At 42.8% G+C, this 25,708-nt stretch overlaps 1 protein-coding gene across 3 annotated transcripts in view; it reads right to left on the minus strand.

Moving 5' to 3' along the window:
• Positions 1-25,708, minus strand: part of AUTS2 (activator of transcription and developmental regulator AUTS2) — a 769,576-nt gene that overhangs the window by 404,275 nt on the left and 339,593 nt on the right. For all 3 annotated transcript variants that reach the window (XM_067309973.1, XM_067309972.1, XM_067309970.1), the window contains exons 3-4: positions 23,165-23,266; positions 15,624-15,659 (exon numbers count right to left, since the gene is read on the minus strand). In XM_067309973.1, the coding sequence (XP_067166074.1) occupies positions 15,624-15,659; positions 23,165-23,266 (138 nt within the window). The remainder of the gene's footprint in view (positions 1-15,623; positions 15,660-23,164; positions 23,267-25,708) is intronic.

The following is a 25,708-nucleotide window of genomic DNA, read 5'->3' on the forward strand; positions in this document are numbered from 1 at the left end:
TTACAATATATCATATGATACATTATATATCATATCATATATCATGATCTCTTTCAAAAATCAGCACCTGTCAAAGAGGACCAGTGCAAAAACATTATGCCTCAAGAAGGACTACAATTATGTGGATCATTTTTTGATGTAAAGAAAGGTCAGCTGTAATAGGCTCAGCTGAGAAAGAAATTTAAGAGTACATGAGAACATCAGTTCTGCTGTGTACAAACTCCTACAGCAAAACAAACAAAGAAAAAAACGTCCCTAACAAGATAGGCAGAAAATATGATTTATGAAGTACGTCAGTCAGTAAAGGACCTTTAAAATGTTCCCTCATCTACTAACTACGTCCACTACTCGCTAAGTAAGACAGGCCAGACCATCAGCTGGAAACATCTGGCACTGTTCTGGCGAAGCCAACAGAACCAGACTGATGAACGTCACTTTGGTGTCGGATCCCGGACCTGCACGGTTATTGCTTTGAACCCTGTGCCTCTTCCCACCCATCAACGCAATGACTAATGGCTAGGGACAGCGACTGTGAAAGGGCTTCTGATTTTTAAGATCACTTAGTTATTCACACACTTTTTTGGTGTGACATCTTTTCCTTTCCAGCAGTTTATATTTCCATCCCAAACTTTAGAGTTAACTTCTGCTATGAGTTTTTTGAGGCAAACACCGTCAATGTACATAACCAGAAAGTAATGAAAGAAGCTCTCAAGTCTCTTACTGCAATCCTTCCACACTACCAAAACAGAAGTCATTCTGGTTCTATACGGAAATTTAAACCAATACGTTTTGCGCTTCATGCCCAAACCATCTCCTCTGTGTTTCGTTACAATCTCAAAGCTCTGGCTATGGCATCTGTGCGATTCATGATGCAGGAAAATATTCCAGCATATATGTAAAAGCTTTGTGAAACGCAGCATGTGACTAATTAAAATTAAATCAAGTCACCTTAATTCAGAGAAGGATAGGCTTTAAAAATAGGTATTTATTAAGAAACGGAATTTCTAACTAGTATCCCTCTTGGTGGTACAAATATCCAACATAAAATAAATCAAGAGAGCATCTTGGAGAAAATATTAAAATAGCATACAATTTGATAACACTGCAAAAAAGCAATCAAAGCAGAGCACAGCAACAAATTAATAAAAAAAGTTATATATCCAAACCAGACTAAAAGTAATTTTGTAAGTCAGCAGTTAAAAATTTAAATAAACACTAATTTAATCTACTTTAGATGCAGCAGTCAATAGATGAAATATTTTACTGCTTTCTCGCTATATGAACACGCTCAGCTGATAGGAAAATCAAAAAAGGAAAGAAGGAAAAAGCACATCCCCGCTGAGGCCCTAAGCATTGCGGAAAGCATGAACACAGAAGCACAGGAGAGAAACAGACCTCCTGGGTCAGGGAAGCTGGTTTTCAAGGGAAAACAGCAAACGGGAGTTTTGATGCAATGACCTCTAGATAATGGTTGCAACGTATTTTCACTGTGCTACCTTTCCAAGCACTTCTCGGCAGCACAATCATCCTTTTAAAGGGAACAAGCATTTCACATTCCTCTGCGCTGACTCCCCCTGGGCTATGCACAGAAAGGAAATGATTAGTTCCTCCAGAGCGGTGTCCTGTAGCAGAAGGAACAAATTTCCTGGCAATGTGGAATGAGGGAGAGAAAGATGGAAGAAACAGAACGGGGTGTCAATGGAAATTCTGGAGATTATCACTTCTCAAAAACCTCTATGTTTTAATTGTTCACATACATATCCCTCCTTAACATCAGGTGGAGGACTTTGTTCATGAAGGTCCCTAGAGAGACCCCAGAGAAGTTTTAAGGAACAAAGCTACCAATAGCAAAAGAATAATGTTATTAAGTTCATACGTTAAATTAACACATGCCATTGTCTGAGTCAATGACAGCATGAGTAACATAGCTGTCTTATATGCTGTTTAAAGCTTTCTTTATCTTTTTAAACATGTTGCAGCAGGAATGAAGTCCCTTCAAACTTACATTCAGGTATACGGCCAAGGCGATGTTTTCAAAAAATAAAAAAGCGGACTTAAATTATGACTACTATAGGCATCTGGACTGCAGACAGGCAAAAAAGGACTGTATGATTGGGCACCAGGCTGAGAAATGAATGAAAAAATTCCTAGCAGGTTTATAAAAATCAAACAACAACAGCAAAGCAGGTAGAAGAAGAAACGCTGGGAACTTGACTGTAAAAATGAAAGCAAGAGGCAATGGCTGACGACTACAGGACCAAAATTAATAAACACAGGCTCTGACTCTGAAAGTTACCTGAGCAAATGCCTATCATGTAAGTCATCCCACTGAGTTCCCTTTGCCTAAAGACAGGAACAACCTCGATAAAACTGTTAGCGGGTCAGCTCAACAACAGGGTTCCTTCCTTTCTTTCCTTAAATCTTTCCTTTAAATAGAGGAATGTAGACACTTGGACACTGATGGTTTTCCTATTAAATACAACAAAACTTCTACTGATTTAATCAGAAAACAGTCCCTTGAACCTATGAAGCAGTCTGGAAGAAAAATAGGGTGATCAGAAGGCTGCCAAGTGGCCTCCGGCTATTAATTCATCACGATGCTGTCTTTTTGTTTGCCGTTTCTATAGCACAGGTAGTTTAAGTAAACAAAACACAGTGGGCAAACCAAACAGGTAAAATAATCTGCAAACTATCAGGAAGCACTGGGCAAACAAATGCTTCTAGGAAGGATGAGGAAGGCTATTAAGCAGCAGAGTGGGAATCCTAAGGAAGGGGCATGAACAGAGACAGTGTTTCTTCTTTCATCGGGGTCAAGCAGTGCTTCTACCACGGAAGAAAATAGAGTGTCATCAGGTGTCACTGTAAGAATACCTCCGAGGGCCTTCAAGGGAGAGACTCTGCTCTAGCTATTATTTGCAGGACTTTTTTTTTTTTTAACATTAATTTTTTATCAGCTTGGACGGGGAAAGGAAGGCATATAAAGGGAGAGCGAGCCGAATTAATATTCATAAGCAACATACTGCAAGCATGCAGAAGAGGTGATTTGAGGCAGCTTGGAAAAGGACGGGAGAGACAGTACTAGAGACCTCCCGCGTCACGGGCTCGGCTCTCAAGCAGGAATTGCAACTTCCCTTTCCCCATCCACACTAAATATGGCCCTGCTCTGAACAGCTTTTGGATTCCCCACTTCAGGGCACTCCGGGGAGGAAAGTGCTTTGGCTGAAGTTCGGTGGGAGCAGGTGGCATTCACCAGCTGCAAGTAATTTAGCTCTTGTTGGCACCGCAGCAGTTCTTGGACTTCTCACAGTTGGTGTTCAGTGGGGAAGGGGGAACGGGGAGGGAGAAAACAAGTCCTCGGTGGTGTTTAACAGCATCCCGAGCTTCACGACTGGCTCTTCCAAGCTGGCAGCTCTAAGCAGGCAGCAGAAGACGTAGTGCTTTCAGAAGGTGCCTGGGTGGACTTGCCAGCACCGGGTTCAGGTTTGCTTTTGCTTCCGTTCTCTGCTGTAAAAGCACATCGCCTCTGACACAGCTGCCACTTCAAGGTGGAAACAACCCTGCGAGCCAGATGTTAATATTGCAGGGGAGGCAGGAAGAGGAAAAAAAGCGTGTGGGCTATCACCAGGTGTAAGTGATCTCTCTGCAGATGGACCAGCTAGCATCAGAGCCTTTCAGAGAGCCCCATAACACACTCCTCTTCCAGCATCGGTGCTGCCAGTTCTCCAGCCTCTGCACGTGCGTATGGAAACGCAGGCTGCAGTTGTTGGAAAATATCTGGGGCTACTGCTACTGCTGTGAAAAGCACAGCAGTACTTCAATTATTACATTTAATGCCATATTTCATCAAAGAAAAGAAAGCGGCGTCTGGATACCATCATAAGCGTGGCAATGCTATTAAACTGTTTGTCTGAACTTAGTGATTTCCATCTTCAGAAGCCATCTGAGAAAAAAAAATGATAAGAATGGGGCCAGGGAAGAGGAGGCAGTTCTCTTTTTCTCCTTTTCTCATCGGTATATGCACTGCAGCAGAGGGAAGAGGAAATACCAAGAGTAGCTCGTCTAAGGGAATTTTTAAAGGGGCTTTAAAAATCTTAAATCTCTCTCTTTTCCTTCCTACCCTTTCTTTCAACTGGGCAGCAAGAAAACCCCTCCCTCTTCCTTCAAAAATGATTCTTTAGGACTACAACATATTCCTCCTGCATTCGCCGATACAGTCAAGTTTGCAAGGTTTCTTTGGTTTCCAAATGGCACATGTGATGGTGTCATCACATGCTATAGTGACGCCACTCCAAACGTGAACTTCACTGTCTGAACCACTTTGGTACACGCATGTCCACAGGGTAGAACAGCCAATTTTAGCCTCCAAGCTCATCTCTCATCACCGTCCATGACAGACACCTCTTTCTCAGCAAATATTAGCATATGTACTTTGCTAAGGAAGTTAGCTCATGGTCTTTTATTTTAGCTGGTGTCTATTGTGCTGCTTGACAAGGACAATCTCTTTGCATCTACTCAGGTAAAACAGTTAGTCAATACTACTAATATTAAGAAGTTTTACTACAGTAATACCTAGAAACCTACTGGCCCAATGTACTGCAGAAACGCACAGCTAGGTACGGTCCCTGTGCTGTTACACAGGTAGCTGAATAAAATGAAGAGCTAAAACTAATTCCTAATAAATGTTCATATGGATTACTTTCTCTTCATTCACAAAAAAAGTGAATTTCAGTTTTCCTAGTAAATTTTTTTAAAGTGAGGCTACATACTACGGCCAACTCCACTGCTAGTAAATGCCAGCCTTGAGCTTGTACCAAAAGCAAACCCAGTAATGCAAAGAGATCTGCTGGAAACCCCTCTAGCTCCAGAGTGAACAGTTGCCATCTTCTAGCAAAGCCCGACATCAGATTTGCAGTAATGAAGGCTGCACTGATCTGATTGCATGAGGCTGAGGGCTCCTCATCATGATGCAAGATGTCTTGAAACAATAGCATTTGTTAGACTGAACGGCGGAGGTGGCATCCTCATCTCTCCGTGGGAGGGAGAGTTCAGAACATCAAGTGAGATGAGATTTCCGGAGGTGAATAAGCTACTTCAGCTGAATGCACATTAACCCTCAGGTGCAGTAAAGAAGAAAACATTTGCCCTGATTTTTTTTTTCTTTTCTTTTCAGGCTTACCATTGCTAAAGGAAAAGTCGTCAAAAACCCTTCCCTTCCTAATGGTCTGAGAGCAGTAATAACCTAATAATGTTTTTTCTTACGGACAAAGTACCTCAAAATATTTATAATGAACCATTACAGCACGCATCGCAACTTTACAAGCCTTCATCTAATTACTTCCACCAAAACAAACACACAAATCCTCCAGCTCCCCTCCACCACACCCAGGCTCTCAGAGCACCAAGCCTTCAGCAACCTTCTGCTGATGGACACTTTTTTTCAGGAAATGACACAGTGACATAGGTAAAAGGTGATTTAGATAGACTGCTGTGTCACAAATTGTCAGGATCTGATTTAAAGACCTTGCCTTTGTCAAGAAAGACAGTTGGGTGTCTGCTTTAAAGAAGTACTGGGAATATTTTCATCAAAGGTTTGAATTGAAAAACAGTGGGAGGTAAATACCTGAGATGTTGCCAAGAAAGACCGCTATATCCGTGCAATTACCATTAACAGGGGACAGCAGTGGTTCAATGAAGTAATTCAATCTGGTGTCCTACATTTTATCAGACAGCAATTTTGAGTTCCGACATAAAAGGCTGAGAAAGAGGATTGGACTCTTTTCTATGAAATTCAGCCTTAATTCTTGCAATCAGGACATGCGTTCCCTGCTTCAGGTGCAATCGTACCATCCCCCCCGAGCGAATCAAAAGGGGAATATAGTAACACTTGCCACAGCGCTAATCATTCACATAGGAACAATCTGTTCTTTGGGCAACTCTGGGGATTGAGTGCACACAGTAATAGGAGAAGGTTTTTCCTACTTGGCTTTCCCTATTTGTTTTTTCTTACGTTCAGGTTAGGCAGGAGAAGAAAAAAAAACACATATTGTTTAAAAAATGAAATAATATGATGTGGCCTAAATTAACCAATGTATTCTTCCAAAATATGAGAAAGAGAGGGGGAGAGAATATTCCTGCAGAAAATGGCAGAACTAAAACACCGTTGAAGCTCACATCACCAAAACATCATCACATGGCTTTCTCCACATCATTAATCCATCCATATACATACACCTGCTTTCCTAGAGCTTTTTCCACCATCTTTCTCCAGATTAATCCTTTAGTTAGTCCAGTGACACAACTGGTGTTTTTTGAGGTCAGCAGCTTTGCTCTGCATTTCATATCCCCAAAGAGGGCCTGAATGGCATGCCGCTCTTGTCATCCGTCATAGGATGAGCCCTCGTGTAATCCCACCACAGCACTTGAAGTTTTGCTGTCTCCAGCACAGCACCAACCAAAACAACCACTACCACAAACCCGCTTTGCAGGGCTGTCACTGGATTTTGTCCTTCTAAGTCCTTTCTGTCGTAACGCTCTTCATCATAATCCCTTATTTTTGCACAAGAGTGAACTATTCTGCAAATTCTCAAGTTAAAGAACGCAGAAATATTGCAAATTTTGAATCTTTAAAAAAAAAAGGAAAAGGAAGAAATTGCTCATTTTATATTTTCCTGATTAAAAACTCACCACAACCAGCGGATAATTCACACCAGAAGCAGTCTAGTGCTGCTCTATCCACTTAGATTACAAAAAAATTCCACAGAGTTCATACCTTGAGTATGAGCTTGAGTGTGAGGAGCAAAGTTGGCTCTTGCTTTGTGCAAAATGTGGTCAACAAGCTTTAAATACAGGGTTAAAATCTACAAAGCCAGGACTATCAATGAAGCACTCACTACACAGGAATCGCATATCCCTTTTTTCCCCTGAAATGAGAGTAAATCCCCTCTAGAGACCCAACACTACCTTTCCTCCAGAATATTAAACATACAATAAATACATTCAAAGCTATTGAACACCCTTTTTTTAATGACATGAAACTGAGACCCTTGGAAGATGGAGGCTTTGTATATGACAGCTTAACTGCTTGCAATCAAACTAATTTGCAGTACGATGACCTGAAATGAGTTTAAAAGCACCATAATGCATGTTTAGCAATCAGTGAAGCAATTCTTTATTATTCAGGTTCACATTTGCAATTTGTGTCACATGTTACGGGAAAGAGAAAGGGGGGAACACAAAATAATAACTCTGCTGCTTCACGAGAGCCGATGAGCAAAAAATATACTTGTTCTAGGCCAATGGCAAATACTAATACAGATAAACTACATGTAACATGGAGCATTAGAGAGACTGAACCTAGACTGACAGCAAATCTTAAGTCTTTCTGCTCCTCATATAAATCTTGTAATCTCCAGAAGAGAAAATGCTTATAATGGATCATGTCTTGATTTTTGTAAATTGACGTTTGATGAAGATTGTCTAAAATGATTTAGGAAGTTTACCTGAAACAGCATCAAAAATATGAATTGAGTATGACCCCAAGTTTTGACGTTGTAAATGAAACCCATCAACCACTTGCAACACTCCTGTCTACTGCTGATGACAAAAGTCAGAGATCCTTCCAGCAAATAATGCAGATTTTCATATCACCCATTCAAATATATAACATTTCTCATTTCCTTCCTCCTTTCCCTAGACCATCTCCATTCATCACATTTGTTATCCTTGGGCATATAATTGGGTTCCAGCAAGGTAAGTGGAGAACCGTAAGCAGAAGCAGGAGGAAAAGGGGCTGGCAAGACCAAAGCATTTGGCAAAGAAATGGAACAGCAGCAAAAGTAACAACATGTGAGAAAAGGCAAGCCACAGGAACCACACAAAAGGGTGAAACTGTGCCTAAGATATATTATATGTAGATTTAACTGGGCAAAAAGTGCTTAATTTTAATAACTAAAGCAGGAGCGGGCTTGGACAACAAGGAGAGATAAGGCCTCCCAAGACAGCCACGTTTCCCCAGATAACAGAGGATCAGAAAGAAGCACACTCTAAGTTCACCGCTGCTCAATCATAAATGCTCCCTGGGGACATTAACTCCTCAATCACCAAATGCATTTCAGGTCAGTCCTTAAGAAATTAATCATTGCACTGTCCAGGTAGAAGATGAAAATCTGTGCTCCAGCAATGAGGGCGCAAACCTGAAAGATATGAAATTCTGATCTCAGTTAAGCTTAGTTAGGTAAGTCACTGCAGCTGTGCCTTGCTTTCTTTTCTTTTAAGATTTGGATAGTATCACTTGACCCAATTCAAAAAAGAACTGTGAGGATTACTATTTGTAAATGCAAAGCATTTTGTTCAATGATGTATGAGGACATACCATTCAGAAGGGTTGCAAAAATAATCCAACTTTCATTGTTTATGTTTTAAACACAGGTCTGAATATAGACCTGTCCTGACCAAATTCCAGCCCAGGCAATTTATTCTGCCTGCCAAACATTCCTCAAATATTGAACAGATAATATGAGCTTCTCTCAACTCCACAAAAATATGTAGTTTTATTCACCAAATACAGCTATTATGTTCCAGCTAGGATCATCATAATTATTAGGATGGAGGAAAACCACACATGCCTGCTTTGCTTTTGGTGTTCTTTCTGCTTTGATGATCATATTGTTTGCAAACTCTTTAATGAGTCTCAATTGTCCTTAGTATATGCTAGGAACAGCACTAGAGTTTATAAATACTGAAATTAATAGACCTAAGTTTGCTTTTATTACATGCAATGTACTTATTTGGCAATGACGATGACTCACTCATATCAGCTGTTAAGATACACTGCATTTTCAATGGCTCCTGGAAAATAGAAGACAACATCTAAAAGATTTCAGATAAAGAATGCCACGATTTCCTAGTCTCACTGCTCCATACAAACTCTGCTATACATGAAGTCTGCAAATACTAACAGGTAACGATTACCTGTGGAAAGATTTCTACTGGGAATCTTGCCCGCTTTTCTCAAATCCGAATTTACTATCAGAAGATTCATAACCTCTGTTGTTAGCTTTCCTTCTGCAATGAATGGGCACGCGGAGATTTTAAGAGAGTTAAAATGCATTTCAGTATACCCTTTGCGATAATAGTTGGTAAAGCTAATTACTCTGAGAAAATTGGAGATCATTCATTACCCTACTAAGCAAATTAGGATTTGTTAACAATGATTTATAGTGCCAAATGCAGGATAACAAGGATTGTCTTTTCAACTGTGTTCACAGATGACATGATGGTTTATTGACTGCGGTGCATCCAAACAGTCCGTTGCTGTAGAGCTTTTGTAGACTTCCTAGTATTTCAGATGGATACACACTTTTACCTGAGCAAAATACATCTAAATATTTGGTTTCTAAAGGTAAGCACTTAAGAAAACTGAGCAGCTTAACCTACCTTCAAGAACAATAACATCTTTTATCTACCAATATCACTGCATATGTGGAAAAAGTGGAGTAAAATATTATATTCCTTCTGTAGCCGCTGCGAGTTGTGTTTTTGAACCTACATCAAATGATGCTTTTGGTATCTAAGCTGCTTGTTCCTCTCCTACGGAAACTCAAGGGCCTTACTGCACCCTCTTGATCTCTTAACACTCTCCCCACCTGACAGGAGTCAACATCATCACAAAATTTGATCACCTCAAAGAATAAAACATAGGTATAGATTCTACTTGGGACTGCTGCCATTGCATATAGACCAGGAAAGGAAGGAAGAAAAATCTACTAGCTTCAAGGGTTATATCTGAGAGTACGAGCCTGGAATATCTGCTGGTATAAAGGATTCTGCATTTCTTCTGTAGATTATATCTTGGGTGAAAGCCAGTCCTGCTGCACAGGGGAAGAGCTGGCCTTATCTAGGGCACCTACTGGTTTTATATGGTCTCTATCCTAATACTGCTGGTGCTCCACTTACTCTCTTCGGGATGAGTTTTTGGAGCTCTGTGTAATGTAATGCACCATTGCACAACATAGTATTCCACTGGCATGCTGCAACGATGCAAACATCTGCTGAACTGAACCCACTCAGGGCCAAATTGGATAGCACAACTGATTCGTTAGAGCCTTTGGAAATATCCTCATGATTTATGTTTGTCTGAGTCACCAGCCCATGTGCAAATCACAACCTTTTTTTATTAGTATTTTTTTAAGGTGGAGAGAGAACACTGTTTGGTAAAGAGTGTTCCAGGCACCCAAGTACTTCTTCCTCCCTTCAGCTCACCAAAATTATTTCTGTCACCGGCTTGTTACCAAACTGTATCCAGTTCTGAAAATCCACAAACTCTGTGTTTACAGAGAAAAAATTGCTTACTAAAAACAAACGTTTAAAAAAAAGATCAGGAAACCCTCAGAAATTGCCACAAATAAAGGTGTGATAAGCAGACCACTCCAAGAAACGGAAACAAGTGGCCATAAACAGAGAAACTGTACATTTATCCAATGAATCCAACAATCTTGAGAATTTGGGTGGTCATTTAAAAATAAAATGCTCAGTTATTTAGGTTTTGATTTCTGTTCTACTTTGTGTTGCGAATCACAAACCCACCTCTATCCTTTAATGTGAATTTGGCTTAGTGAGATATAAAAGAAAAAAAAATAGCAAAAATCACTCTCTGTAGTTAGATAAGAGAAAAAGCTTTTACTATTATTCAAATTCCAACCATACTCCAAAACATCTCTCAACCTGCTGAAGTCACAGACAGCCAGACGATGTTAAAAATTCATATAACTCAAATTCAAATAACTTTTTTAAAAGCTAAAAAGTATTTTTTTCCCTAAAACCCTAACTACTTTTCCAATTATCTGATGTGCCTTCTCGATGAGATGTAATCTACCTTATAATCTATCTTTGATGAGAGACAACGATGATTTGCAATGCAAAAAAGTCAAAGACAACTGGGAGCTTTTTCAGGAAGTGTTTAGTTATGATTTCTTAGAGCACACCAATATTAACAGCATGCCCAAGTCTCTCTTCATACGCACCAACCACAGACTGGACCATCTCCACGGAAAACAACAAAGTTAGGCCACTGCAGAACTTTTATAAGAGAATTAGGCCAGATCTTTTCTCTTATCTCCTCTTTTCTGACTATAGATTTAATAACCTGTAGGAAGCATAGTGCCCACTCTGGCAAGCAGTGCCAAGTCAGGCGAAACAGATGGTGGGCGATGGTGGGAATTGCTTTTCAACAAGGTCTACTGAACGTATCCTCGCTTGCAAAAGAAGTTGTGCTGCTCCTAACTGAAGCTACAAACTCCTCAACAACTTTGCATCATTAACAGTCATTCAGTGGTTACTCAAACATATCCCACGGAAGGCGCCTGTTTAGTAAGTCTGTTTAATCAGCGGCATCTAAAAGGCAGTTCTCATCATCCAGGTACGGATGAGCTAGGCTGAGTCACTTAACAGCGATTCCCAGCCCTCTCCACTGACGTTACGGTGACGGCGGGTGGTTAAGGCTGGGTGGGACGAACGTCCTCCCCAGAGCGTGTGAATTCTTCCTTTCCCTGATGTTTTCAAGACGCGTTAACAGAGAAGCAACAAAAACATAAGAATCCAGTCTCCCACTTTCCCATTGAGAAATTTACCTAGTTAGAGCATAAAACTAGCTAAGATTTTAGCCTTTGCCACTACCGGAAGCACATAATGAGTTGCTAAGATGGAATAATGATATAGATATTGGGAAAAGAGTCTTGTATTATGGGGAAGTGTCAGCTTTATAATATTTCCTTAAACACTCAGTGGTCTTGGGAAGCTCTTGCCAGAATACAAAAGGATCCAAAAGTAATTTCCGTGTTGTTGTAGCGCGGGCAGCATCCACAAATATTGCAGATACACGAGCCACCAGATATCAATCCGGAGCGCATGGCATAAGCATAGTTCTTAAAGGAGATTCCAAGTTTGACAACTATTGAGCTACGTACATGCTAAGAGACACGCCTAAATACACAAATCCTTAGCTCTTATACTAAAGTGGGGGAAAAAGAACAGTGACTGCAGTGAACAATTTTCCCATTACGGCCCATGTTACCCATGACTACGCGTAGAACTGCGTGGATATAATGTTGGCTGCTCACCAGTTACATGTTAAATATGGTTATTCAGCTGAAAACATGCAGGATGGAAAAGTAAAATGTCCTTTGTGCTAGTAACGGAAGAGCAGAACGGCCTGACAAATATTTCAGACACTTAGTTCATATACCGACATGTCTCTTGCTGTAATTATCAAGGTCACTCCTGCTTACATGAGCAAGAGCAAAATCAACAAATTCAGATATTAGGCGTAAGTGATCACCAAAGCTTGCAGAAAATGAAATCAGCTCTGAGGCTTTCCATCCTATTTTTTACCGCAGCTAGTTCAGTTTTTTGCTCCATGTAAACAATTTTTAGATTCCTTATATAGAAATTTCCACGTAAAGCTCGTGTCTTTCTAAGAAAGCTGCAAAGCAACAAGACTAAGTTGACGCAAAGGATACTTACTCCTCCAAAGTCAAGGAGCAACTGATAGAGAAGTACAAGTCTTGGTTCGTCCAAGCTTTAAAAAGGAAACATGCTAAGGACAGAAAAGATAGCAATGCTTCATTAGTACAGAACGCATCTGCTTCCGCCATCCACGCTTGCTCTAGGTTCCATGACAAACGCATCATCTCAGCCTGCTTGCCCAAGCACTAAGCATAGAGCACCTGCTCTGCAGAGAAGGTGACCTTGCCCCAGCAGTGAAGACAGGCAGGTATGTGTTGGTGGAGAGGTATCGCTATCAAGAAACCAACGTTACTGAAGAAGCGGAGGGAGAAGGAAGGGGGATAAAGGCAATAATGAACCCTGATGATTAAAGTACAGATCCAGACAGAGGGGAAAAAAAAGATTCCATTAATACTTGGATTTAAACAGCAAATATTAGCTACTTTATCCATTCCTCAGTGCTCATCATTTCTGAATAAAACCTGCTTCCATCTGCTTTTCTGCTTTCTGTAGTAGATGTGCTTGGACAGTGAATCAATCCATCAGTCCATTTTAACTTACCTGGTACCTATGATGCTTTTGGTGTGCTACAGTATGGGGTATTTTGTAGTCTGAACTACCAACATACACCAATCAATCATTTCCCACAGACAAAAGCTTTATTATTATCTATTAAACTAAAAGCCATTGTTTTACTTGAGACTCTTCCCCAACGACCATTGTTTTGATGTTCTGGGATCACACTAAACACAGAAAAAACTATCAGTCTTTTCTAGTTAAAAGCTTTGTTTAAAAAAAAAGTCAATTCAAGTTCATATTCTTTTGCACTTCGATAATACAATAATTGCATTTATTGGAAACACATGCTATGTGGATCATTCTGGAGCATTTTTCTCATTGTCTGGTACTGCAAAACACATCTGGGTTGTATTTGCCCCATGTAAGTTAATAAGGGTACGAAGTTTTTTAAAACAATAAGCAAGATAATCCTAAAAACAAATTTCCAAAGTAAAAAGAAGAGAAAAAAGCCTCCGAGTTTCATCCAAAACTCTTTAAGTGTAAAAATGACTAAGATTAGAACGGAAGGAATTTTTTTCTAACTACTAGGCTATTAGTGAAGAAGGAAAAAGATATTTAAAAAAAATCTGATTACCATGACTATACATAAGAAAAAGTGCAGCTAAGCATATCATATTAATGGAACCTAATAAGGGATGTCTCCCCACCTACTCGGATCTGAATTAGCACGATTTAAAGTGCCAACATGTTGGCACTCGGAGACGTCAAGCTTCTTCTTGTTACTAAACTCCTAACTTGGGAGAACTGGAAACTTTAAAGCTTTTTGCTGGAGCATAGGGGATGTTGACACCTTCCAGATTTTCGCTTTACTGGACCAACCCACAGACAGTATGGTGCAAGAGAACAGCAGATGGCTTTTCTTCTGTTGCCTCTGCTTCCTAAATATGAAGCTGAACATTGTTCTTAAACCATGCATATTCAGCTCCCGCTATAAGAAGGCGGCGGCTTATTTATGGATGTTAAAGCCTTTCATCCCATGCTGTATGTGTCCCATTCCGGAGCATCTCTGCGTACACTCATGTGACCTGCATTTTAAGTGCCCAGACAAAGGAAAGTATTTCTGCCTAAACTTCGGAAAGACAATCAAGTTTCAACCTTCATACGAGATATACGTTGAGCTGTTCGACATTCTTCCTCCCTTCACTCCCTCACTCTTAAAAATACATACAATACAGAACAGGGGAAGTGCTGAAAAAAAGGAAACCATTTCTTTCTTGTTTCACAGCTTGTCTTACCTTCCACAGATCTGGGTTTTGCCACAATTCTAAAAAAAAAACCTACCGCAAACCTTTTCCAATTGGTAATTCTCTCTTCAGACCTCCCCACTGGCGGAAGCATTAACATTCAGTCTGCAGAAGTCCAACGTAAATCCAGCAGGACATGGCACTTCTCCAGTTTGTGCTTGCATTTTTACACTTTACATGTGAGGTCACACGATACCCAGTTTAATCCCGTATCTTTCTTATAGGATCACAGACCTCTATGAAAAGAGACTAAATTTCACCATGTACTAATGAAAGAAAATTACAGCCTGGAAATCTGACAGGAGAGCCACAGAGTTTCTCCATCGTGTAACCAAATACCATATAGTTTTCTTTTCCCCAGAGTTTGATGAAAAGATAGAAGCAGGCTTTGATTATGCTATTAACTATACAGAGCAATGCCACAGAACAAGTCTCATTGCATTTTACTCACCTGTTTTTGGACATACATAATGATTTTTTTCTCCTACAGATTTCATGGAGGCAGAAAAGCAATGCTCGGAGAATATAGCCTAAGTTACATTCAGAGGGCAAGAGCAATTTAAATACAAATCTTGGAGGAAAATAAACAGTGCATTGGATTGACTGGAAACCACTTCTTATTCCCAAACTTATCTGTGCAAGTAAAAGATAGATCGATAGATTGATGGATATGGGAACGAACGGATAGAAAGGTACGAGCGTAGACTGTCCAGTCAATAAAGGGCATGGGAACAAAAAAGACGGATTGATCAATTATCAAACCAGTTGTGGCCCGATCCTCTTCTCTCGATGTAAAACGGAAAACTAGCATAAAGGCAGCTGTGTTTTCCTAGCTCATCTGTGAGATATGGAGCTTCTAACCACCAGCTAGGAATCACTATGTGATGCTCTCTGGACTGTGGTACACAGGAGATGAGACAAGACTCCCATAATGGCCTCTTTAAAGTCTATGAATCAACGAAAATTGGTACAAGGGGAAATCAAGATCCTAGCATCTCGGATTAGAGAGCTGATAAGACCTTGGTTGTTGTTATTTGCTATAACCGTGTAACCTAAATACTGTTGGAATTTATGTAGTAATTAATGTGACACCTGGTTTGTTCAGAAAAGCATTGACCGCGTGTCTAAAATACTACTGATACTGTATTAGCGGAGGGAGAAATAGAGAAAGACAAGTTAACCTATCGGGCAGACCGCGACTGGTTATTTATGCTGGTTTCCATACAAGAAGGCACTTTCGCTGCAGAAGTAACACTAGGCTGTTCGGAGGCACACGTGTGAAAGTCGAGATACACTTACAAAGTAGCCTGTTCCCAAGCTGGAAGGAGCTGAGCTCTGCAATAAAACACAAAGACAAAGTGGAAAGTCAGCGCCGGTTTTTAACACGTTCCAATCCACACAGCTCATTAGCGGCCCCTCTCCAAGCTTTTCATCGCCACATCACAGCCCCAACGCGCTGCCCCTTGTCATCTGCTACTGAAACAAACACCGCGTCGCTTAATTCTCCCCTTTACATCTCTCAACGACTCCGAGACGGTAACGTGCTATTTACTGAATTCCAAGCTTCCGCGGTGGACGTAATTGCCAATTTATTTGACAGGCAGCTGGGTAATGAATTAATGATGGCATTTCGCCCTGCGCTGAGACTAAACAGACACTCATCAGCCAGCCTCCCTGACACGCTGACATTCAATGCCCTGGACTCCAGCTACTCGGCTTTGTGGCCACAAAGGGGCAGGCGGGAGGGGGAAAAGGGGAAAAAAAGAGAAAAAAAAACGCCAAAAAACGGAGACCGACTTCAAAACAGAAAGCCCGGTGGGTTTGGATGACTTTTTCAGTGTATGACCTGGTTGCCAATTTATTCCCGCAAGGCCCTGCTCGGTACACACATAGCGCTTTTCTAAAATGAGACATTTTGTAAACATAATTAGTAGTCTGAAACGCAAAGGACGCGTGGGCACGGAGACGCCGCTGCAGTCAATGCGCCGTTTCCTGGAGAAACGCTTTCCCATTTGGACGGCCGCGCTGCCGGACAGACTACGGATTATAAAACGAAAATAAAAGCCAGGCGACAAAACCCCCTGCAACGTGAAGCAGGTTTCAAAGCCGAAACCCGTAAAAAGAATTAAAAGTCCTATCGCTACCGCGGGAAAATAATCAAAAAAGCTTGAAACGCTTCTCAAATAGGCATCTTGAAATTCAGTTTAGAGCGGGACCCGATCACGGCCGCCGCGTCCACAGGATTTGAGGAGATAAAGGGTTTTGCATCATTAGGTTTTAATCCAAACAAGGGGGATTACGCAGCAGGTTCTCCTGCAGACGTCGGCAGAACCCTAAACATCTCGGTCGCAATTTAGGTCAGCGGCTCTTACGTTAAAGGGTGAGCTGCACCCAGGTGCTAGCAGCCCTGGCACCGAAGCATTTCGAGCCAGGCTGGACAGAGGACTAGGAAGCAACCTGCAAGAAGCAATTTTCTAGTGAAGAGTGGGTGCTCCAGGGGACCAGGTTTTAACTTGTCCAGCTCCACCTGTGTTTCAGTTCCTCGGCACAACCTCACTTCCAGGACCGACGTAGCTCTGCCATTACCAGGAGCTGCTTACGGGCCCCAAGCAGACTTGGCAAATCATTGGAAATGGGCAGAATTTGCATCGCCGGAATCACTGAGCCACTATTGCAGGGAAGCTAATAGGAAATTCTCTCAATTCCTGATCGTTCAGCGTATCGCCAACGGATAAGAAAATAACCCTCCAAATGGGGCTTACTGTGTCTTTTTACTGAATTGAGCATGGCAGAAATAGCGTGTGCCAAGAAATTTTAAATTAACAGCCACATTCATTGCAAATAATCAGAATATTACTGTTTGCTCACCAATGTACTACTAATAAGAGAGGTTCTGCACGTAGAGGAAAAAGCCTTCTGGTTTAAGCCGTTAAAAATTAAAGACATGGCAAGAGGAAACCTCCTTGGTAGTCTGAAGGGTACCAGCACCATATCATCAACAGACTTTGCTGGGACATCTTATCTGAACGAACAGGAGGGCTATGGAAATGCTGAAGGTATGTGGTTCCTGCCACTTGTTCCTCTCCATCTGACCAGCTGCAGCTACTGAAGGACGATAGACCTGTGGTCACCAGAGTGCAACGGGGCACTCTGTAATCTTCAGTTAGTTCCCGAGTCCTTCTGGCCCAGCTCTCACTGCTCTAGGGCCATCACCATTCACCGTAAGACCCACCGGCCCCAGCACCGACGTCCCCGAACGCGACTGCAGCAGCAGCGCAGAGCAACGGGAGGCCTTGGGAAAGAGGCACTGGATTTGGGAATGGGCACCCGCGAGGCCCTCTGAGCTCAGCCAGGCTGCTCTGCTCTCCTCAACGTCCCTGTCACAGCCCCGGTCATCAGCAGGCCCTGCCAAGGACGGTCACAACTACAATGTCCCTGTCATGGGCCACTTCGGAAGGTTTCACGAGCCACTGTCGGCCTGCGGGTTCCAGCCGAATCCCAGTCGCCCTCTCACAATTTTTAAAACTCGCTTTACAGACTGAAACGTTCAAAGTTTGCATTCTGCATCTATGTGTGATCTTTCTTTGTCTGCTTTTTCTTTGAAGTTGCAGAAGGATCAAGTCTCAAAACAAAGCAAAACAATAAGCAAAACACACATCTCGTTTCCCACTGAATATTTCCATTCCTTGAAAAAGCAATGCTGCAATGGCTATGGGAAGACAGTTGAAACATAGCAGTCAAATGACTTTCACTGAAAAGAAACAACTCTGTGCCCTTTCAGGGAATTTGGCTTTGCTTGATGGAAATAGAGCCCTTCACAAACTGCATGCTGCGTATGGATAGTACGGTTTGCACACTCTTTTTTAACTGAAGTAGCTAAGAAAGACTACATTGCACATGCATGAATGACTAAGTCAGCTGTGTTGTGAACTGTGTGCTGACAGAGCATATAGGCTGAAGCAAGGGCTATGCAAGAAGACAGCTTCTCACCTTTTTGATAACTCCCAATAGCGAAAGGATCCTACTACCCAGTGCCCAGCCTTGGTACCAAGTGCTGAAAGTGATACTGTGTATGCAGCATCTGTACAAGCCCATGCTGAGTCGTGATCCTGCACTGGATGCTTTTACATCTCTTATATAAAGTGTGCCTATAATAGAGGTAACGGTTTCACTTTCCCCCTTTGCAAAATCCGACATTAGATACACCATTTGATATCCACACAACCACCAGCAGAAGCCTGCATCAGGTGCCCATCAGCAAAATGCAAGTCGCTCGCTTAAAATTAGCAGGGTTTTGGTTTTGTTGTTTTCCTTCTACCCTTTTCTTTTTCAATGATTGGTTTTGTTCTTTCTTAAAGAGAAGAACTTTTGGCCCAGAGGCAAAAAAATATAGTAACCCTCATGTAAGCATTAGTTTGTTGTGTACCAGAGAAAATTACATCCTTGAGGTCTTGGAAGGCACAGTTATACCCATTCTGCATATATATTGTGCATTACTTGGGGAGCTGGGTGGGGAGAAAGGCTGTGTTGTACATATTTGTTCTGGCTATTGTTTATGCAGGTCTGACTGAATGAAGGAACAGTGGGTATCATTTCAATTTCTGATGTCAACATCAAATTACTTATTTAATTTCATGCCTGGCGAAGCATTGTATAGCTACACGCAGAATCATTTCACTTCATTTGTTATGCTGTGTTTTCTTGGCGATTGGCTTGCCTTCCAACTGACAGCTTTAATTACGACATGAATTTGATTGCACTGCCGAGGAATTAACATAATGCAACAAAGCATTTAAGCACCCAACCTTAGACACACAAACACACACATACACACCCTCGCACGCGCAAAGCAGCAGCAAGGGCAGCCGATCGGCTCCTCGCAGGCACGCGCGAGCACACGCAGGGCTTTGCCGGGGCTCTCCCGCGTGAGACACGGCCAAGGATGGCAGGGATGCTCGGGAGGAGAAGCGGCGCTAAGGTTTCGGTACACACAAGCCTGTCTCTCAATTTGTCTTTCGTTGGGCTTAACGCCTAGGCAGGAGGAAGGGAAGGCAGAGGATGGCCAACGTCCCGTAGGCGAGGCTGGAGCCCCTGGCTGTGCCGGGCTGGAGAGCCCTTTCCTCCCTACGGAGATGGCAGCGCACCAAGGCGCTTCTCCCGCTTCCATACCTCCCCGCAACCTGTTCTCCAGCGCAAGCACGCAGCGCCGCAGGAAGGCGTAGCTGCGCCGCGCCGCGGAGCGCCAGGCACCCGAGGAGGAGGCTGCGAGCTCTGCCGGGAGCCGGAGACGAGAGCTTCCCCGCCAGCACCCAGGCGCAAGAGGCTCTCGCTATTGCTCGCCTCCGCGAGAGCCACCCCGAGGCACCATCAGCAACACCGACTGCACAGACGCCTGATTTTAACAGTGCTAGCGACGAGTTTACAGCTGAGCGTGAGCTTCAGTTCTGCGATAGATGGGGAGCTTCAGTTCTGTGAAAGACTGGGAATTTAGCAGTGTGCACCAAAGAAATCGGAGGGTTTTTTTGGTTGGTTTTCTGGTGCTGAACCCCTGAATATTCAGCGCTCTTTACCATCCAGGTTTGCCGTAACGCTCACTTTTCCCCCAAGCAATGTCTTGCCCGCTTTGTAAATCAGGGCTCACAGATACCCCACGTATTCCGAAATGGGAAGGCTCAATTAAAAATAAATGCATAAAGAAAGGGAAGGGAAAGAGGGTGACTGAGCTCCAAGCTGAGCAAAAGAGAAAGCGCTGCCATCTTGTCTCCCAGCAAAACCTCAGCAAAATGAGTTCTACTGCTGGCAAGATTTTGAGGAGATTAAATTGACTACAGCACCCTATATATACAGGAGGAGCAGCTCTCCAATTTCCTTCTGAGGCGCCCGGAGCTACCTCTGCCCATAAAGGAAAAAAGTTGTCATTCCAAAAAATCCCGTAGAGGGGTGAAAAGCAGGCAGAGATGGGTTTACGAAGGTCACACGGGGAGATTTATTAGAGCACTGTCGACCACTTGCAATGGAGCATCCAGGTAATCATCACCCCTAATCTAGCAGAGGTCAAGCTCTCCGCTAATTATATTTTCTCGCAGAGGTGTATATGTGTGTTGGGGGGAGGGATGCAAGACGAGGAGGCAGAAGGGAGCTGATGGAAATCCGTCTCACCGCATTGCACCTGACACGAACGCAGGCAATTCCTCTTCCCCCTATCTGATGCTATTTCAAGCCTCATTATGAGAAAAGTCTCCTGTTTAATGCCGTCTTTTCGTTGCATTATCCTCTTTTCATTTTCGACCACCTCTCTCGCAAAGGCTGCAAATTACCTGCTTGGATCTCATTAGCCTGGGAAGGAGTCACCCCTTGTAAACACACGCTGCATCAATCCGTGTTATCCGAGCACTGCAGGTACGCTCGCAGCAGGCAGAGTTGAAAGATGTCTGACAGCAGAGGGAATGAAGCCACTGACATGTCAGTTTGCAACTGGATATTCATTATACCGTCTCCCTCGTTCTGCATCTGTCACTGAGCTATCACTTAGGCACCGCATTAAAGCTCGTGACGCTAACATTTCTGTTTCAACAGCTTACTTACAACCAGGGATTTGAAAACTGATCATCCACCTAGAGTATATGCACTTCATTCATTATACATATTTCCATGCAGTAGCCATGCTTATTCTCACAACACTGTGGGGCTACATCAGTGGAGATTCATTATACTTCAAGCCCAAGACTTGCTGCTTTGACCTCTGAGCTAATCTGCCTGGAATATTTCATATTTTTGCTCAGGCTTCTAGTGAGTACACAACTTGCTGTGTATTTCTTCCTGGGTGAACAGTGTCCAAATCAGAAAAGCATCTTCAGAAAGAACTCAAGTCTTTCATCTGTTGTTTTTTCCAGATAGTAACTACCAGACACCATCAGACACCTCACTCCTTCAAAATATATTAGTTAAAATACCTTATTAAGCTCTGGATGCTTTCTTGTTTGCAAGAGCCCAGTTCAAGGTGGGCTTGCCCACAGCTGGAAGTGAAAGTATCACCACCATTTTTAAGGCCCTATGGTGTAAAAAAGCAGGGTGTTTCTCTTCGGGATAGAGAGAAATGCAGAATGGCATTTACTTTTCCTAACTGAAAGAATCTGGGAAAAGCAGGGAAGGCCACCGCAGACCCAGGTGACAAGACAGTTATCTCGTGCGTGTTTGTCAATTCTCAGCTGAACTGGCAACACCAGGCAGCAGAGAGATGTGTTATATTGTAATAAGGAATCAAAGCATGAAGGAACTTATTAAGCAAAACAGAAATTATGCATAGCTTGTTTTTAAAATATATATTTTTGCATATATTTGAATAAAGTTACTTTTGAGCAACCTATGGATCCTTATGTCATTCTTGGGTGCACTAGGGAAGTTATATTTGCTCCCTGCTTCCTCTTAATTTGCTACAGTGCCAGGACGAAGAGAAGGTGCTAGCCAAACATCAGAGATTTTGTGCTGCGAGGTGCCGTGTAATTGCAAAGTTCATCCCAGCGACTTCTCATCCGCCGCAGGGCACAGCGCATGCGACGGCAGCAATGGTGAAGGGCGGAGGGTGAGCTGCCACCCGCCGCTACCTGTACGCAGCGTTTCCTTACTGCCTGCTCCAGCTTCCCTCTCCTCCACCAAAGATATCTTACAGCACTGAGATCGCCCTCACCCGATGTCTAGGAAGTGTCTAACCAACGGTGCCCCTAAAGATCGGCTCTGGGGGAGGAATGGACCTCAAAAACAACGTGACGAAGGGATAAGAAAAGAGGGAGCTATAGACTTCACCCCTCCACAGAAAAAACCATCCCTGTGCTAGCCCAGGGATATGCCCAATTCAGCCCAAATTGCTAGCTGCGTGCCTGCAGGCTTCAATCCACACACACACGCTCACACGCACACAAAAACGTATCCTTTACAAAGGTATTTCTTTTAATATCTGCTCAATTCAGTTTTATTGGATTGGCCTCCAGAGGACACCATCTGGTATCTGTCATCCAAATCTACATGGACATGCTATGGATAAAAACCCTCATTTCCAAAGCATGGGTGAGTTAAAAGTAGGCCCAGATCGCTAGCTGATGTAAACTGGTCTGATGGATTCTACCAGCCAGGATCCGACCTACAAAATCCCCACTTCAGCTCCTCTTTTGGGACAGGGGCTGTTGTAAAGCGTGTAGCGCAGAGGACCCAGAGCCATGACTAAAACGCTCAAGGATTGTGATGGTACACATAATAATCTAATTGCAGCCGCAGAAAGATTGCTGTTTTTGTTCATACGTCGGCACAACGCACGTGTCGTTCAGTGAACGGCCAGGGCTCTTCACCAGAGAAAAGCAGAGCTGCCATCTTAGGCCCTTCCGCAGCACTTCAGGCAGAGCAATAAAAGCAGAGCTTATGCGATTGCTGGCCATGTTATATCAACCCATTAGATACAAATTCTTTGCGTCTCCCTAGACTCCCTAATACTTTTCATAAACACAGTCTTTACCCCAAAGCGATGTATTCTTTTCCTTCCCCCCCGTGGGGTGGAAAGAGGCCATCTCGCTTTTCAGCTATGCAGGGCACTGTAACTTCATAAAATGGCCTTCAACTCTTTCCAATATAGGAGTGTTTTCACACAGATGGACGTTTTACCAAACTTTAAGAAGTTTACTCAACGGGGGCAGGAGCGCTAGGTCACCCCTTCCCCTCCCACCGCCCCAAGGGAAGGGGATTTCGGCAACGAGCCGTCCCAGAGCCCCAACGCGTCCTGACTTACGCCCCGCCAAAACCTACACCGGGGGTTAATCAAAGCAGTATTGGAGTCCAGGAGTTTTACTTACGTCGCTGAGTCTTTCCCGAGAGCTACTTCGATGGAAACCTTTCGATTCCCCGCTGGCGCTTTCGCTGTCACTGTCTCGGCAACTGTTTTGACCTGGCTTGAGCTGCAGGAAAGAAGAAACGCAGAGAAAGCACAAGGTTAGACCGGGGCTTTAAGTCCCCTCATCTGCCGGTCCCCTGTCACCACTGCGCGCTGAAACCTCCGCAGGGGAGGGAGCAACCTTCGCTCTGGAGGTGCCGCTGCTCGACGAGCCCCAGGTAACGTCGCGTGGTACCATACAGACTTCTCGACTAACCTCGACATTCATAAAACGCCATGATCTATTTGTCAGACAGCAGCTTGCTTTTGCCTTTCAAACAAGTTTTAACGAACTTTACAGGCGTAGTAGTAAATAAAAAATATATATACTCTGTATTTTCAACACATTCAAGAACACATCCAGCCTTTTCTTAAGCTGTGGACTATACAGCTCAACACATTAAAATGACAATATACTGAAATGGATATCTACCATGTATATGCATTGTATACACACACACACAAATACGCAAACACATATATATGTACGGCAAAAGAAAGATCCAAACTAGACCTACTGGAATACTGAAAATGTATATATTCGTTTTAATATACCTTTCCCTATATTTGCTTGAACGTATTAAAATTTTGCTTTAGCCTTGTTGATGCCTCCTTCGAAATCATTTTCTGTGAACACTGACTACTCCTAAGGTAAAGGTTGGCAAAAAGTCGGTTTCCAGACCATATGCTTTTTCAGAAATTTAGTTTTAAAATTGCATGCCTAAATACTGGCAGCAGGGGCAGATGCAGAGAAAACCTCTGGTGATGCACCTAATGAAGTATTTCATGGTACACCTACCACGCTCACCAACCTGCAGGTAACCAATACTAACCTACTCCTCCTGACTTACTCTAATAAGCTCCTAATAATTTCTATTTAGACCGTACAGAAATTATCACACTCATCTCCATTTCAGGACGAGTACGCATTCAACAGATAAGCAAGGTGGGCACAGAAGATCAGCAACGATCTTAGGGCAGAGCAGGAAAATCACAACAGATACTCAAATGAAAACAGTAGAGAAGCTGCAGGAAATTTGGGCAAACCCACGGGAAAACCCCACCTTCTCCTTCAGGAGTGAGAGGATCCACTGTATGGCCAACAGTTCAACTGGGTGAAAAAAGGCACTTTTGGGTGCTCTTTGCCAGCCAAACAAGAGAGAGGGGAAAGCACGTAAAGCTAAGGGCTCCGCCACGCGATCGAGCTGCAATGCCCGCACAGAACCGTGCACAGGTGCACTTTGGGCTCAAAGAAAATGTAACCTAAGAACTGCAGCCGCTTGCCAAACGCTTACAATATAATAAACAAACTAAATACACCACAGCTCAGCCAGAAAATCTGGAGTAAAAAGATTTTTATTTCAGATGTAATGGTTTATCATTTAGATCTAACAGATCTAGGTAGGAGCTTTTGGAGGCGGCAGGGGAAAAACCAATTCAAGAAGTCTAATACTTCATATAAAACCCACAGATCTTATCTACGACCACTATGTACTGTAATTTTATGGTCCCACGTTTAAAAATTAACCACCTAAGGAAAACAGATCAAGTTTCACTGACTCAGGCTTGTGTCAAGAACTGCTCCACGATAGAGAAACTCTTACTGTAACTGGGGCCTGAAGGACTTTTTGCAGTCTCAATTCTTTTTTTTTTTTTTTCCTGGAATCTCAATTTATTTTGTACAGAACTTTCAAGCATTAATTAGTGACACTGCTTGTTTTTATACTTCTTCTACATTGCAAATTCCAGCTATTTGCAGGGAAGAGAAGAGAAACCCTGCAGCTGTCATTTTTCTGGAGACAATATACAGTAAGTAAATGAATCTGGCCAAGATATCTGAGCCTAACACTCTGTAGGGACAAAGCGAATTGTGTAGACCAGACAGCAAACTCAGAATTAAGTCCAAGTTAAGATTTATAAGCTTTCCATATTTTCCTTTCTTTTTTTTCCAAGCTGCCTTTCTCCATGTGCCAAACTGTTGAGGGTTTCCATTCTATTCCAAAACCCATCAATTTGCGCTAAATTAAAAAAATAAAGCTTGGAAACGTGCCCTTGTCTTCTTTAAAGAGCCTAAAGTTACACACAAACGCACATGAGAACACTTAATGTGGAAAGGCAATGGTTCATTTCAACCTACTCACACAGATTCAGTCACTTAAAATTAAAGCGACATTGAAATAACATAGTGCTAGTAAAAGGGTCTGCAAAGAGGAGACCAGATCCTTCGTTATACTGCACGCATTTGGTGTGTTGCTCTGGGGCACACGGGAACCCTGAAGTCAGCTTCCCCTGGAAAAGGAAAATTCTCCTGTTTAGGAGATGTTTAAGGTGCTACATTCATTGCTGCTGTACCATTCTTGCCACGGCACACAGCGAAAAAAGCAAAGCCAACACGAAACTCCCATGATATCTCCCCAAGAGTCTCACTGAGGCTGGTCACACATTAACAGAGCCAGCAGACTCTTCT

The sequence above is a fragment of the Apteryx mantelli genome, chromosome 22, assembly GCF_036417845.1.
Source record: "Apteryx mantelli isolate bAptMan1 chromosome 22, bAptMan1.hap1, whole genome shotgun sequence".
NCBI classification, from domain to species: Eukaryota; Metazoa; Chordata; class Aves; order Apterygiformes; family Apterygidae; genus Apteryx; species Apteryx mantelli.